This window comes from Alligator sinensis, unplaced genomic scaffold (genome assembly GCF_000455745.1).
Source record: "Alligator sinensis unplaced genomic scaffold, ASM45574v1 scaffold61_2, whole genome shotgun sequence".
Taxonomy (NCBI): domain Eukaryota; kingdom Metazoa; phylum Chordata; order Crocodylia; family Alligatoridae; genus Alligator; species Alligator sinensis.
This window is the reverse complement of record NW_005842108.1, coordinates 1,179,005-1,195,447: the sequence shown is the minus strand read 5'-3', so window position 1 is coordinate 1,195,447 and position 16,443 is coordinate 1,179,005. Positions and strand designations below refer to the sequence as shown.

The window sequence follows — 16,443 nt, the reverse complement described above, 5'->3', positions numbered from 1 at the left end:
TGAATAGCAGACACTGCAAGCAAGCATTAGAGCCTCAATATTTATGTCTCATATTTGTGAGCAAAGTATGCATTATTACTTCTAGCTAGCAAAGCTGAACTATAGTTGTAAAAATTAGTGGCAAAAAGCTCCTAATGCTAGATCACCCTGGACTGATCTACGTGGACTCAAACTGTGTGTTTCTACATGTGTGCTTTACTGTTCAGCATACTTATGTACTGTGCAGTAAAACATCATTGTCTACATGTGCATGGCAGTTGGGCCAGTAAGTTAATTTACAGTGCCATCAGATTTAGACTAATTTACAGTGCTATCGGTTAGACTATCCAATGGCAGAGTAAATTCCTACTTTTAAACACATGTATAGACAGTGATGTTGGGATTAGTTTACTCCTACTCAAATTATACTGGAGTTTATTCACTCACGTTAGTTACACATGTAGATGCTCCCACTTTGTAGTAAATTTGGCCCAGTTAATATAAATAGCAAAACTCTCTCTGACTTCGGTAGGGCTAGGTCTCACTGAGCTGACAGTACTTAACTGAAAAGTCCTAACTCATGTTTATTCAGTACCAGAACCAGCCTTAGGGGAAACGGTGCCTTGGGTGAACTTGTATTTTGCCTGTTTTTCTTTGAGTTTAAGTATGTTGTAGTATTAGCAAAAATTTCAGAAACAAAGCTCCAGGAGGAGCTGATGGGCTGGATCAGGAGACTTGCTTCCCTGCTGCATCCCCTGGTGGTGGCCAAGCAGGGCAAGGAGAGAAGGGTAAGGGGGGAATATGGGGAGGCTTGTCCCTTACAAGCCCCAAGGTGAAGCAGATGGCAAACAAGGCCAGGCAGGAACCCATGACAATGAGCAGCTGGAACACAAGGAGCAGGTGCTACTGGCTTGTGTAGGACTTGTATAGCCACTTTTGGGCAGGGAGTGGTGGGCACTGCTTGCAGCCCACCTACTCTACCTTGTCCAGCAGGTAGTGGCACCTCTTCATCATTGCTGAGCCTTGCAGCTGGCCAACTTCCACCCCTCCCTTGTTCCCTAAGTCAGCAGTACTGCTGCAGGCAGAGGCAGAAGCAGGTGGCCAGAGGAGCAGGGTGCAGTCTGGTGGAAAGACTGCTGGAATCAAATAATCCTAGCAAGGTGTGCATTCAGTCTTCTTTTGAAGATCTCCAGGGTAGGTGCCTGCACCACCCCTGCTGAAAGCCTATTCCAGAGTCTGGTCACTGTTAAGTGTTTTATTGATACTGTTAAGTTACGTGTTGTTGATCTTGTCTGTGTTTTTTCAGACAGAATTGTATTTTGCTGTGATGGCTACAGTGGTCCCTATGATCCCACCAGCTTATCTCATTTGTTTGTTGCTTTTCAGCGTGCATATACAGAGGGTTGGAATAAAGATAAGACCAGCATTCACATCATGCCAGATACCCCAGATATCTTACTGGCCCAGCAGAACAAATTTAATTATAGTCAGGTAGGTGGGTTGTTTAAAAGTCATCTGAAGGAAAATTAAGTAAAAAAAGGCCTTTCCTGAAACCTTTAACATGTATTTGTGATTCTTTTAGAAACTGTATAGACTAGCTATGGAAGAAGACAAGAAGAAAGGCTATGACCTCCGGGTAGACGCCATTCCCATCAAGGCAGCTAAAGCTTCCAGAGACATCGCCAGTGATGTAAGTAGATGCAGAATATCATGTACGTTCTCTCTCAGATCTCATCATGATCATGCATGCAATTAAAGTAGGCAGCAGCAACAGAATTACAGGGTTGGAAGGGACCTCAAGTCTATCTTCCTTGCACAGATGCAAGATGCACTGTCCTAAACCATCCTTGTCAAATGCTTTTTCAGCCTCTTCTTGCACATGTGCAATATAGGAGATACTATACCTTTCCTGGGCAGTTGCTTTCATTCTACTACTGTTCTGATAGAAAGGAAGATAATTTTTCTCAGATTCAATCTAAAACTGTTTTTTTGGTTTTAATTTCAAATTCAGATTCCATATAAAACTCCATTTGCAGCAAGGGAGAAGAGTTGTCTACTCTCTCTTAATGAGTCTTTTAAATATATGAAAAATTTTGTATCTCCCATAATCTCCTTTTCTTGAAATTGAACATACCTCCTTTCCTCAGCTTTTCCTTTTAATGGCGTGTGTTTTAACTCCTTTCCCTTTCTATCACTTGCTTCTCACTCCACTACTCCACATCCTTTCTAAAATGTGAGCCTAAAAAGTGACTATGTTGAATGTTACGTTGTTGTCCAGTTTTCTAACTTATAAAGATTCTTCTGAATTCTACTCCTATCCTCCAAAATGGGATACAAGTAGGGGGTCTGCTATAGGCTACCAGATGAGGAGGATGAGGGGAATGAGTCTTTCTTCAGACAGCTAACAGAAGTTTCCAGGTCATGGGCCCGGGTTCTTGTGGGGGATTTTCATCATCCTAACATCTGCTAGGAGGACAATACAGCAGTGTACAAGAAATCCAAGAAGTTTTTGGAGTGTTTTGGGGTCAAATGCCTGGTGCAAGTGTTGGAAAGGACAACTAGGGGCCCTGTACTTATTGACCTGCTGCTCTCAAACAGGGAAGAATTGGTGGGGAATGTAGAAGTGGATGGCAACTTGGGGCAGTAGTGAACATGAGATGATTGAGTTCATGATCATGAGGAAAGGAAGACAGAAAAGCAGCAGAGTAAGGACTCTGGACTTCATAAAAGCAGACTTTGATTCACTTAGGTAACTGATAACAGGATCCCCTGGGAGGTTGTTGTGAAGAGGAAAGGGGTCCAGGAGACCTGGTTGTATTTTAAAGAAACCTTACTGAGGGTGTAGGAATGAACCCTGTTGCACAGGAAGACTAGCAAGTATGGCAGAAGACCAGCTTGGCTTAGCAGGGAACTCTTTAGTGAGCTAAAATACAACAAAGGAAGTTTACAAGAGGTGGAAACTTTGACAAATGACTAGGGAGGAACATAAGAGTATTGCTTGGGCATACAGGGATGAAATCAGGAAGGCCAAAGTGCAGTTGGAGATGCAGCTAGCAAGGGATGTGAAGAGTAACAAGAAGGGTTTCTACAAGTATGTCAGTAACAAGAGGAAGATCATGGAAAGTAGGGGTCCTTTACTGAATGGGGGGGGGGGGCAACCTAGTGACACATGATATGGAAAAAAACTGAAATAATGCCTTGTTTTACCTCAGTCTTCACAGGCAAGGTCAGCTCCCTGACTGCTGCACCTGGCAGCACAGTTTGGGGAGGAGGTGAGCAGCCAACAATGGTGAAAGACTAAGCTAGGAACTAATTAGAAAAGCTGGACATGTACAATTCTGTGGGGACCAATGCAATGCACCCAAGAGTGCTGAAGGAGTTAGCAGATGTGTTTGCAGAGTGGCTGGCCATTATCTTTGAAAGATCCTGGCATTTGGGAGAAGTCTTGGATGATTGGAAAGGGGCAAATATAATGCCTGTCTTTAAGAAAGGGAAGAAGGAGGATCCAGGGAACAACAGACTGGTCAGCCTCACCTCAGTCCCTACAAATGTCATGGAGCAGGTCCTCAAGGAATCCATTTCTAAGCACTTAAAGGAGAAGGTGGTGATTAGGAACAGTCAGCATGGATTCACCAAGAGCAAGTCAGGCTTGACCAACCTGATTGCCTTCTATGATGAGCTGACTGGCTCTGTAGATGTAGGGGGAGCAGTAGCTATGATATACCTTGAAGTTAGCAAGGCTTTTGGCCTTGGCTTTAACAAGGTCTCCCACAACATGTTTGCAAGCTAGCTAAGGAAGTATGGGTTGGATAAATGGACTATAAGGTGGATAGAAAGCTGGCTGGATCATTGAGCTCAAAGGGTAGCAATCAATGGTCAACATCTAGTTGGCAGCTGGTGTCAAGTGGACTGCCCCCGGGGTTGTTCCTGGGATCTGTCTTCTTCAATAGCTTCATCAACAATCTGGAAAATGGGATGGAGTGCACCCTTAGCAAGTTTGCAGATGACACCAACCTCAGGGGAGTAAGTAGATGCACTGGAGGGTAAGGCTAGGATTAAGAGAGACTTCGACAAATTGGAGGATTGGACCAAAATAAATCCCACAAGGTTCAATAAGGACAAGGGTAAAGTCCTGCACTTAGGATAGAACAATCCCATGCACCAGTACAGGCTGTGGGTGACTAGCTAAGCAGCAGCTCTGCAGAAAAAGACCTGTGAAAAAGTATGCCGTTGTTACGAAGAAGGCTAAGGCATACTGGGTTGCACTAGTAGGAGTATTGTCAGCAGATCAAGGGAAATGATTCTTCCTCTGTGTTCAGCACTGGTGAGGCATATCTGAAGTACTTTGTCTAGTTTTGGGCCCCCCACTACAGAAAGGATGTAGATAAATTGGAGAGAGTCCAGTGGAGGGCAATGAAAATGGTGAAGGAGCTGGGTCACATTAGTTATGAGGAGAGGCTGAGGGAACTGGATTTATATAGTCTGGAGAAGGAAAGAGAAGACTGAGGAGGGATTTAATAGCAGCCTTCAACTACCTGGAAGGTAATTTTGCCAGAAAGAGGATGGAGCTAAACTCTTCTCGGTGCTGGCAGATGACAGAACAAGAAACAATCGTTTCAAGTTGCAGCAAGGGAAGCTTAGATTAGATATTAGGAAAAACTTTGTCACTGGGAGGGGAATAAAGCACTGGAACAGGTTACACAGAGAGGTGGTGGAATCTCCATCCTTGGAGGTTTTTAAGACTCAACTAGCCAAAGACTTGGCTGGGATGATCTAGTTGGGTACGGTCCTGCTTTGAGCTGGGGTTGGACGAGATGATCTACTGAGGTCTCTTCCAATGTTGATTTTCCATGATTCTGAAATGTTTGCAACTTCTGATTTTGTGTCATCTTCGGAATTGACCAGGAAACTCTCTCTAAGATCCAAGGCAAATGTTAAAAATCACTGGACTCAGAACAGACTCTGTGAAGCCTCTTAAAACCTCCTGTCATCCAATTTATAGCAGTTACTCTTTTTTCACAGTTATTCAGTCTCTTATGACTTTGCAAATGGCTCTGAAAGTTCTTCAGCCACTTTTCTCAACACTCTGGAATTAATTGTGAGGGGCTGTGATTTAAAATTTATTCAAATTTATCTTAAGCTCTCTGATGTACTCTTTGTTATTGTGGTCTTCAGTCCTTCCTGTTCTTTGTCTATGCTGAATTTGTTAGCTGCCTGGTTGGAGCTTTTTTGGTGTGAAGAGTGAGGCTAAGTTGCCATTGAGCATCTCTGTTATCTGTGTCTTCTGTTAGTAGCTCATCATGGCTTTGCAGTAGTGGTCTGTTTTTCCTGTGTGACATATGCATAGAATACCTACTAGTTCTCTTTTATCTTCCTTACTAGGTGTATTGAATTTTTAATTAAAAAAAAATTTTTTTTTTGCTTTCTTGGTTTTGCCTCTGCAAGTTCTTTCAATTCTTTGGTGTATGTCCTACTCACCCTCCCTTTCAGTAACTGAATATTTTTCTGTTGATGCTGAGGTAGCTAAGAAGCTCCTCACATAGTCATATTGGTTTCCTGGGCGGTTCTGATCTTTCTGCTGAGTCAGAGTAGGTTCTTCTTGAACTTCCAATACTATATCCTTTATTATTATCAAGCAACAGAGCTTTCAAGAATAGAAGCTGGTGCAAGTGGCATAGTCCTAAAGGAAGGGACCTATCTAAATCTCAGGGGCTGCCTCTGAATTTCACAGGCCCAGAGAACATGGGCCCAGAGAGCAATTTCACAGGCAGAACACATTAGCCCTGCCCCTCACTGCTGATCGATTGCAGCGGCTGTCCATCGTGCTGCCACACCCCTCACTGCTAATTGGTGGGTAGGGTCAGGGCCACGTGACAGGCAGCCCTTGCAGACAATCAGTGGCGAGGTGCAGGGGTGGCAGCCATCTTGCTTGCAGCCCTTTGAGTGGGCAGCACCCCCGTCCCGCCCCCGCACTGGGCTTCCACAGCACACTGAGGGCTGTTGGCTCCCTCTGAGGAGCCAGCATTTTATTTTCCATAAGTTTGCGGTTTTTTTCTGTGGCTTTTGTGGATTTGCAGGCATTGCCTAGATTTCATGGGCAATGCCAGCTTTCTGTTCTCTTTGATGTGTTGAGGTATATGGAAAATAAAGTCCTCTTTCTCCCCTGTTAATTCAAACTGCCGTCCATCATGTTGTAGTAATTGTTGCTCAGGAGCTCTAGCTGAATTAAGTTTTTGTTGCAGTTTAGGGCCCACCAGTCCTAATCAGACCATCTGCTCTTTGCCTGATTTAATTGAAACTGGTCTTGAAAACAAATGAGCGTGGTCCTGTAACTGAGTAGACTTCTTGCAAAGGTCTTAACAGGCTTAGTCTGGACAAGAGGAGGAGGCACAAGAACAACTTGTGGTGACTTATCCCCAGTCATACGGAAAACTCTTTCCTCTCAGACTGTCAGCTTTCTTTGTCCATCAAAAATTGCAGGAAGAGCCAAGCCAAGGTCTGTGTTGAAGGCCTATGCAATATCAGCAGTTAACTAAGTTCAATACTCGTTCAGCAACACTTTCTAATGATTCTTTCAGCTAGACTTGTTTAACTGGCCCAATCATTTATAATTTTCTGCCTTGCAGTTTCAAATTGCCAATAACAGTCTTTGTGTAAGACCATCAGAACTTTATGGAGACTGTTAGTCCAAGATATTATTGATAAGAAATGAGTTTCCCCTTCTGTGAAGCTTTCCAAAGATTTCAAAAACTTCCTTTTACACATTGAGAAGACCTTTGAAAAATCAAATAATAAACATAATAATAAAAAAGAGAGAGAAGTATACTGTTCTCCACCACAGAATAGCCAATAGCTTGGCTGTTGGTATGTGTGCTGGGAAGTGGGAGAGACAGATAGTAGTGCAGTGTCATCCCAATGTCCTAGCAGTCAGAACCCAAATTTGCAGAATGGAACTTTCTTTGGGTGTAAGGCTTTTAATTCTTAGCTAGCACTGAAGTCCTCTGAGAAACTGGTATAACATCATTTTAGGATGTTTTCTTAACAATTAATACAGCTAAATTTAATTTAATTAATTTTTTTCTCTTACAGTACAGATACAAGGAAGGATATCGCAAGCAACTGGGACATCACATTGGAGCCCGCAACATAAAGGATGATCCCAAGATGATGTGGTCAATGCATGTAGCCAAGATCCAGAGTGACAGGGAGTACAAGAAAGACTTTGAGAAGTGGAAGACCAAGTATAGCACCCCAGTGGACATGCTGTCAGTTGTTGTGGCCAAGAAAGGTCAGGAGCTGGTCAGCGATATTGATTATAGACATCCTCTGCACCAGTGGACATGTCTGCCAGACCAGAATGATGTCATCCATGCTAAAAAGGCCTATGACCTTCAGAGTGATGTAAGTTGATCTTTTTCTTCAGACTTTGTAAATCCCATTGTGCTTTTTTTACTGTAGTTTTGGTTCAATAGGTGTGATAAATTAAAGGATATGTGTTTGAATAGTTGTTCTGTGGGGATTTTTGCTCCTATACAGTGGCTTGATGAGTATTTTTGAAAACCGTGGCAATAGAAGTGAACCTGAAAACTGGCTATCTATTTCACATTTAGTAATTCACAGTTTGTGACAAAATTCTGGTATCCTTTTGTACTACCTGGGGGTAAAGCACCTTGATTGAATGCTTCTGATTGTGAGTGAGGCAATCTCAGTTGCATGTTTGCCAGTCCTACGTTGATTATATAAGTGACATACCTGAATATTGAGGGGAACGGAAGAAGTGATATTGTGATATTATGGTCCAGTTTCACCCGTAAAGCACATTTGTGCTATCCTATTCCCCCTTGGTCAAGTCTCTATAAACCATTAGCCAGTGAACGTTTGTAACATAGCTTCATCTTAGCTTGAAGATCAAAAGTCACAAAAAGGGCTTGGGAGGAGGAGGATCTATGTTTTTTTTGTATTCAATCAGAAATTTTTTACATTAGAAGTTTTTCATGGACTCAGGCAGGGTAGGATCACTCTTGCCAGTTAGGCCCTTTGGTGATGAAATAGGGTTTGGACCTAAGTGTTATAATTATCTGTACCATTTGCTGATGAACTTCCTCCCTGAGGAAGCTAAGACAGAAATAGCAAGGAAAAGTGGTAGATTTTTCTAGAGTAATTGTATAGGCAGAGTCCATCTTTAGTTTTATAGGGTTTGCCAGTGCTGAACTAACCCCATTGGAGAGCTGTAAGGAATGACCTCTGTCTGATGTACATGAAAATCCTTCATTGATGCTGAATTTACTAATCTCCCTGTATCTTTTTCAGCTTGCATATAGGTCAGACCTAGAGTGGCTGAGAGGGATTGGGTGGTCTCCTAGTGGCTCGCTGGAAGATGAGAAGAATAAGAGAGCATCCCTCATCTTGAGTGACCATAAGTACCGGCAACACCCAGACTCTCTTAAGTTTACTAGCCTTCTTGATTCTATGCCAATGGTCCTGGCAAAGCACAATTCTGATATTATAAACCAGGTGAGTTTTCTATTAATCTATATATTCCATAAGCGGCCTGAATGTTAACATCTCCTTATTTTAAAGCAAATAGGATATTCATAGTAAGATTTTTCACCTAAAAGGTTTTTATTTGTTTGCTTTGTATCTGAAAATCATTGTGCATCTGGAGTTTTTCTTTCCCTTATTTAAGCACAAGCAACTATTGCTTGTGCTTAAAGTAAAACATCCATGAACAAGTAATTGGCTGCAAAGTTCATAATTATATTGATGTTGTTATTAAACAGTTTTTAGTTAGAATCAAGCCCCGTGTTTCATTTTCAAAAGGTGTTGCATCTATATGTGTGGTCATTAACATGGAGCAGGAGGGTGTCCAACAGATAACTAATAAAGATATATAAATCCTCTGTGACTTTTCAAGTTTCAATAAATCCTTGTAAATCTGCATTTCTTTATTTTCACTGCATCACCTCTTTATCTCTTATCATCTGAGTATCTCTCTGATCAAAGAGCAAGGACTGCAAAGATTGCAATATTTTTGAGACTTCTTTATTTTTCTTTCATTGTATTTTATATCCTATTATAATGCATTACTACAAAGAAGCAAAGTTAAACTATCCTTGCAAAAATTATGGGCAATTTTCTTTTTTGTGGCTCATCATCTTTGTTTTATATATTTCATCTTAATCCAGATAATGCCAGGTTTAATCCTGGTAGTGACATTTTAGCCCAATTGAAATCAGTGGCAAAAGTACCACAGAATTTACTAGGGCCACTGTATCATAGTACGGTACAAATTGGATTTATTATATATGTGAATCGATCTCAGCCTGATTTGCTTGCAGAGAGTTTCTGAATTAAGGATGAGCCACTTGGGTGCTGTGGCTTTTACTTCAGATAATTCCACTTCTCCAGGCAGCTGGAACACAGCTGCAATCCTATGCAGCTCAGTGAAGAAATGGCATCCTTTATCTGAAAGCTTCAGCAACCAGCTGAAACATCTCCACAGTCTTGTACAGTTGTTTACTGCAATTATACTATATTTACTCGTGTACCACATTCACCTTTTCCCCAAAAATCAACCCTCAGAAATTAGGGTGCTTGTCTTAAAACAAGAACCTGATTTTTCTTTACTAGGATAGAAGCATGGAGACACTGTACTGCAGCATGACTGCCAGGTTTTCTGTGGGAAAACAAGCAGGACGGACAGAATACAGTGTTAACCTTTCTACAGCCACTCGCATATTGGCATACATTTTTTGACTGAGCACCCAAAAACTGCTGGCCATACAAGAACAGTTCTAAGAAGGTTACCCCCAGACTCCATCCCTGCTGTTGGCTGTCAGCTTCTCTCTGGGATAGCAATTGTGCATTGCAACCTGTCCTTGAAAGACCAGCTCTAGGCTAGGACTCTGGAAAACTGTTTTTTCTATATTCTGCCTTTTAAAAATAATGTTTGTATCTTATTTGGGGTTATTTAATATGCAAGATTATAGCTTGTTTACAGGCCCTCATATTGGCAGGTAGGTTAAGAATCTAGCTTCCACTGCATTTAACTTAAAAGATTCCACTGAACTATGAGAGGGAGCCTTTCATTTGCCAACTAGAAGCATCCAGTGGCCGTGGTTCTCCAGGACAGTGCAGATGAGCAATTCAGCTCTCATTTTAGTTTAGGGATTGTTACTTTTGGCTGCATGAAATATTAAATATTGTTGATCTTGTCTGTGCTTATTCAGCTAGAATTATCTTTCATTGTGCTAACTACAGAGATCTCTCTGATTCTACCATCTTATCTCACTTATTTTTTGCTTTTCAGCGTGCGTATGTAGAGGCTTGGAATAAAGATAAGACCAGCATTCATATCATGCCAGACACCCCAGAGATCTTACTGGCCCAACAAAACAAATTGAATTATAGTCAGGTAAATGGGTGGCTTGAATATTAAAAGCCAGCAGATATTCAATTTAGGTGTAAAAATGCCTTCCTTGAAATATTTAACGAATATTTGTGATATCTTTAGAAACTGTACAGGCTTGCCATGGACGAGGACAAGAAGAAAGGCTATGATCTCCGGGTAGATGCCATACCCATCAAGGCAGCAAGGGCTTCTAGAGATATTGCTAGTGATGTAAGTAAATGCTTTTTATACTTCTAAAGATTTCAACTTGACAGTACATAATTAATGCCTAACTCGTTAATACAAATAGATCAAGCAAAGCATCATTCAAATCATGAGTACCAATGCACACAGAATAATTTATCTCCTGCATTTTCTTTAGTTCTTTCAATCAGTTATCTGTGGATAGAGCTTACCAAATTCAGTTGTACATTTTGGAGAGTTTTTATTGGATAATCTGAGACCCATGAGAAATGAAGTGCTTTTCGTTCAGTTTTAATTTTAGTAGACCTTACTGTCAATTTTTTCTCAATACTTTGTTTCATTAATCTTTCTATTTTTATGTAAACTCTCATTACCTGTCAGTTGTAATTTTCCCAGTAGCATATACTTTTAATTAAGACTGTTATTTGAAAATAGGTATGTATATAGGTTTTGTCAATGCCCAGATTTCATGCAAAGCCATTCAGCACCTTGGTCTGGACTAAAGGATGAGGCTAGATTTTCCTGACAATAACCAGAGGAAAAGAAGAGCTATATATGCATTCCTAGATAACAAGTTTAGTTTGAGTTTATATATTTTTTTCTGTTGATCCCTCCAGACAGAATTGTTTTTATTAGCCCTATCAGTAGGAACCTACTGAATTCATGGTGGAAGTGGGCTGTACAGCATCTCCTTTAATCTTGTAATTAAAGGTTCCCCCACACACCCTGTCCTGCTACTGACCAGCTGACTGGCCAGGAGGCAAAAATGGCACCATATTTAAAACCACGGTTTTTGCCTCCCTGCTGATGAGGAGTGAGCAGTGGGGCCCCTCCACCAATTGGTGGGGGGAAAAAGAGGGTATGCTGGGTGTCACGGCGGGGTCCTACAGGAGGGTCGTGATCTCCTTAAGGCTCCCTCTTCCGTGCCAAGTCGGCCCAAGAGCACCTTCTGATTCTCGCCCGCCACGTCTTTGATGGTTTGAATTGGTTGGGAGGCTGCCTTATGTCTCCTTGGGCACGGTTAGTTGGGACCTCCGTCCCCGTGTTTTCCCGGACTCACCGGGGGTCTCTCTGTATGATGGGTGCTTCCCGGGCACCCTAGCCTTATGGGCTATGCGTGGCTCCAACCACCCCTGATACCACGCCCCAAGCCTCGCAGATGGAATTGACATTGGTCTGTCTCTATCTCTCTCTTTCTACGCACACTGCCGCCCCCTCCTGGGGTTCTCCTTGCCCACTCCGGGCCTTGGCTGCGCTGTCGCCCTCTCTCGTGGCCTTCTCAATAGTGCCCCCTCTCTGGGGCTCGTTGTGCCCACACCTGGGCTTCTCAAATATTGCCCCCTTCCTGGGGCTCATCATGCCCGCACTGGGCTTCTCAATAAGGCGCTCCCCTCTCCGGGGCTCACCATGCCCAACTTGGGCTTTTCTAATAGTGTCGCCCCCTTTCTGGGGCTCGCCCCGCCCGCGCTGGGGCTTCTCAATAGTGCCCCACCTGGGGCTTGCTACACCCACACTGGGGCTTCTCAAATGCCCCTTCTCTGGGGCTGGGGTCTAAGCACCCCATAAGCTGCACCCTCACTGGTGCCAGGGCCTCCACACCACTGTAGGTTCCCCCTAAGTACGCTGCGCCCTCACTGGCACTGGGGTCCTCACACTCTGCTGTGAGGCCCCTTTGAGGATACTGCACCCTCACTGGCACCAGGGTTCTCACACTCCATTGTGAGTCCCCGATGAGGCCTCCTCCAACCCCTTATAGCCTCACCCAAACCACCGGTGTAATAAACAACAAAATGCTACAGAAACTCGAGCCTCCTGGCTATAACATAATGTAAAGCCGCCTGGCTAAACCACGTTGCACAAACACCCTAGAGCTGCCATCCATAACTCTGCTCAAGCAGTACCTGCGGGTCTCGCTGCTTCTCGCATCCCTACTCCGGAACTCCTGCCTCTCTGGCTGCTGGCAGGGAACCACCAGTCTGGCCTCAGCCCTGGGCTTTATAAGAGCCAGCCTCTGCCTCCTACAGGCAGCTGACCGCTGGCAGGTGTGGGTCATTTGCTCCCTCCAGTTACCCTGGCAACCCACAGGTGGGCTCCTATTCCCTGCTAGGGCTCCCTATGCACTGCCAGAGCTTTTCCTCTAGCAGTGTCTGCCCTCTAGGAGCAGGGCACCTCAGTGCTCTGCGACACTGGGGAACCTGCAAAACTTAAGTAGGTGGTGTGCAGCCCCATTCCACTGTAAATTTGGCAGGTCCCCAACCTATCGTTATACTTTTTGTGTTGTTTCTGTAAAATTGCCAATGAAGTAGTAGTATGTTTTTAAGAACAACCTAACCATGTGGAGACTGTTACTGATGGATAAAGTTTGGTATGAAATGAATTTCTTGTGCCTGTGTACATTTTCTTGATCTTATAAATTTTCTGTTGTGCATTGAGATGAGACCTAGACCCTTCAAATTTTATTTCATAAAAATAATATGAGGGAGAAATGGAAGACCATCTTTTACCCCAGAGGAGCCAGTAATTTGGAGGTCAGTGCACCTTCTGGAAGGTTGGAGACAAGATCTAGTAGAGTCATACAAATATATTAACGATCAAAAATTAAATGTCCTGAACTGGATCTGTGTTCACATAAAGACCTTGATGTTCTTGCCTTGCAATGAAAGTTTCTGAGTACTGTAATTGGCTACTTTAGGAAAGTTTCCTATCAGATAAAGAAGCTAAGCTGAAACTTGTTGATTTTATTTATATATTTGTTGTACAGTATAGAAGCAAAGAAGGTTATCAGAAATTCCATTCAGAGGCTTAATCCATAGAAAGGATGTTAGGTGTGTAAGCTCATGCCATTACTTCAATAAAGTACCTTAGAAGCATCCTGAGAGTTATAGATCATAAATAATCTTGGAGAGTTTATTGTCAGAGCTATTTTAAATTAATAATGACAGTGTTTTTTGTTAAAGGAGTATACTGTTTTGATTTTTATTTTAGTACAAATACAAAGAAGGGTATCGGAAGCAGGTTGGTCACCACATTGGAGCCCGCAACATAGAGGATGACCCCAAGATGATGTGGTCAATGCACGTAGCCAAGATCCAGAGTGACAGGGAGTACAAGAAAGACTTTGAGAAGTGGAAGACCAAGTATAGCACCCCAGTGGACATGCTGTCAGTTGTTGTGGCCAAGAAAGGTCAGGAGCTGGTCAGCGATATTGATTATAGACATCCTCTGCACCAGTGGACATGCCTGCCAGACCAGAACGATGTCATCCATGCTAAAATGGCCTACGATCTACAGAGTGATGTGAGTGCTGTTTGAAAGAGCTTAAGGAGTAATCCCTCTCTTTTTTTTTTGACCAAGCATCTGAAACCATTGTTAACATGTAGTTCTGTTTTGTAATAAGACGAGCTTCATTGAAGCTTTGAAAGGAAAATGCACATGTCTATCACAAAGACGTACTCCACAATTATTTTACCTGTACAACATAAAGGCATCAGGAAACTAGTGGGCTATTGTCAGTGACGCTACAAATTCTAGAGATCCATTGGCTCTGGGGGCGGATCCAGGGAGGGTGCAGTGATACAGTTGCAACCCTGTTTGATTGCTGCTCCACCCAAACTCTAACTAAAAACTTTAACTCAGGTGTAGTAATATTAACTCAGGTGTAGAAATTAGTGACAGTGACATATTGGAAGCATTGTCAGGAGGCTCAAGAAGTCTAGATTTTGTTTTATGAATCTGATTAAGAAAATACAATTAGGTATAATGACTACAGGACTATTAATACAATATATTTTATTATTTTTACTATTTTTTGCCTGGTTTGTAGTGTTTTTCTAAACTTTATATATCATCTAGCAAATTAATGAACATTTTAATAGTTATATCTGTTTTTGTTTTGATCTTTAATAAAATATATAGTGCTAGTTCCTTAGCAGATTAGTATCGCATCTAATTTCCCTTTCATTGGAGAAAAATATGTGTTGTTTCATAATGTGTTGTGATGTGCCACATCATCTGCACTCCCCTTTTCAGAATTCTAGATCCACCTGTGGTTGACTCCTTTGTCCATCTGAGGTGGTAGCCTAGTAAACTGTGTAAATAGCGGTGTTAGTGAAATGATGGATTTGTTTCTTTGTTCTTCTTCTGAAAGCTGTGCCTAGGCTTCCATTCTCCCACTTCAGTACCTGAACTCACAGCTCAAGGAGATAGTATGGAATTCACATTATTATCAATTCAAGTCTGTCAGCTTTCAAGAATTGTGGAAACTCCATATTTTCTCTCAAGCTTTTGCCTCATGGTTTTGAGAATGGGGGATATACAAAGAAGGTGGGGGCAGGATAATCTGAATCTGTGTCATGGTTGGATGGCTGAGGGCAGCAGCAAAAAGGAAGGCAAGGGAGTTCTCCACCTACAGAGCTGGAGCACTGGTTGTACAAGATGTTGTGAAATGTTTAACTTGAAAGACTAACTAAACCATGTCATTTGTATTTGTAACAGAACACCTATAAATCAGATCTGCAGTGGCTGAGAGGCATTGGTTGGGTCCCCATTGGTTCCCTGGATGTTGAAAAAGCCAAGAAGGCTGGAGAGATCTTGAGTGATAAATTATACCGTCAGCCTCCAGACCAATTCAAATTTACTAGCGTGACTGATTCTCTAGAACAGGTCTTGGCCAAGCAGAACGCAGAAACAATGAATAAGGTGAGTCTTAAGTTTTGGGCAAGGTATCAATACTACAAACCATTAATGGCAACAAATTCCATTCTTGCCTAATCAGCAATTAATTTGTTTTTTACCAAAATATGTATTCGTGCTCTTTGATTATTATTTATCAATGAGCAATATAATCAGTTAGCTGTAGCATATGCTTTACCTGTGTCAGGTTAGGGTGCTATGTCTTGTGTTGTGTCAGGGTTGACTATGTAGATTTGCTAAGAGGTTAGACAGTGGATTTGTATATGATGGTTTGATATAAATCCAGGCAGGGGGCTGGATTAGCTGACCTCTCAAGGTCCATTCCAGCACTACTTCTCTATGATTCCCTGAATTAATAAAATAATTGGAATATAATATAAAATTCCATACATTAAAATAATTCTACACCTTAAAATATAATATTGGAAACCAATGAACTTGTATTGACCTGAGGGCCTGATCTAAACCCCAGTGAAGTAATCAGGAGTCTTCATCTTTGAATCTGACCCTTTACATATAAAATATAGACTTTTGTGTATAGGAATAGCCTTCAGTGAAAAACCTGCAAACTGGGCATCCTTTTTTTAAATGTAAGCCCTTCCAGAATCTTAATGTAGAAGGAAACAGTACAAAGAAGAGGATGTAGAAACTCCTTTTTCTAGAATAATTAAGACAATGTTGGTCAGAATTTGAAGTAATTAAAAAAAAATTCTTTGTGGTTTATGAACTCTTCAAATGTACAGCACCATGTTCTTTATTCCTGTTGGTTTAATATGCTTTCTGTCACTTGCAGCGTTTGTATACTGAGGCCTGGGATAAAGATAAGATTCAAATCCACATTATGCCTGACACGCCAGAGATTACATTGGCAAGACAGAATAAGCTCAACTACAGTCAGGTGACCAATCAGTTTCTATCATCAGAGTGTTTTAAATATCTAAATTTAATATTGTTGTGTCACAGTTGCTCCACACATATAAGCTTGGAATATATATAATAGTGTTTTAATTTGCCACCTACATTTACCCCAAATGACTGACATAAAAACGTTCTATCTGGACAGTCACCCTTGAGCCTGATTGTGGAACCTTGAGTCATGTAAGTAAACAGTGTTCAAAAAATGGTCCCATTAACATTAGTGGGACTGATCTTACCAGTAAGTATTCACTGTCGTGAGT

The 16,443-nt window shown here is 41.9% G+C and overlaps 1 protein-coding gene across 35 annotated transcripts in view; it reads left to right on the top strand.

Annotated features, from left to right (window-relative positions):
- NEB (nebulin) overlaps positions 1-16,443 on the top strand; it is a 214,835-nt gene that overhangs the window by 92,077 nt on the left and 106,315 nt on the right. For all 35 annotated transcript variants that reach the window (XM_025205209.1, XM_025205234.1, XM_025205245.1 and 32 more), the window contains 9 exons: positions 1,366-1,470; positions 1,562-1,669; positions 7,069-7,380; positions 8,290-8,493; positions 10,289-10,393; positions 10,493-10,600; positions 13,559-13,870; positions 15,068-15,271; positions 16,059-16,163. In XM_025205209.1, coding sequence (XP_025060994.1) covers positions 1,366-1,470; positions 1,562-1,669; positions 7,069-7,380; positions 8,290-8,493; positions 10,289-10,393; positions 10,493-10,600; positions 13,559-13,870; positions 15,068-15,271; positions 16,059-16,163 — 1,563 coding nt within the window. The remainder of the gene's footprint in view (positions 1-1,365; positions 1,471-1,561; positions 1,670-7,068; positions 7,381-8,289; positions 8,494-10,288; positions 10,394-10,492; positions 10,601-13,558; positions 13,871-15,067; positions 15,272-16,058; positions 16,164-16,443) is intronic.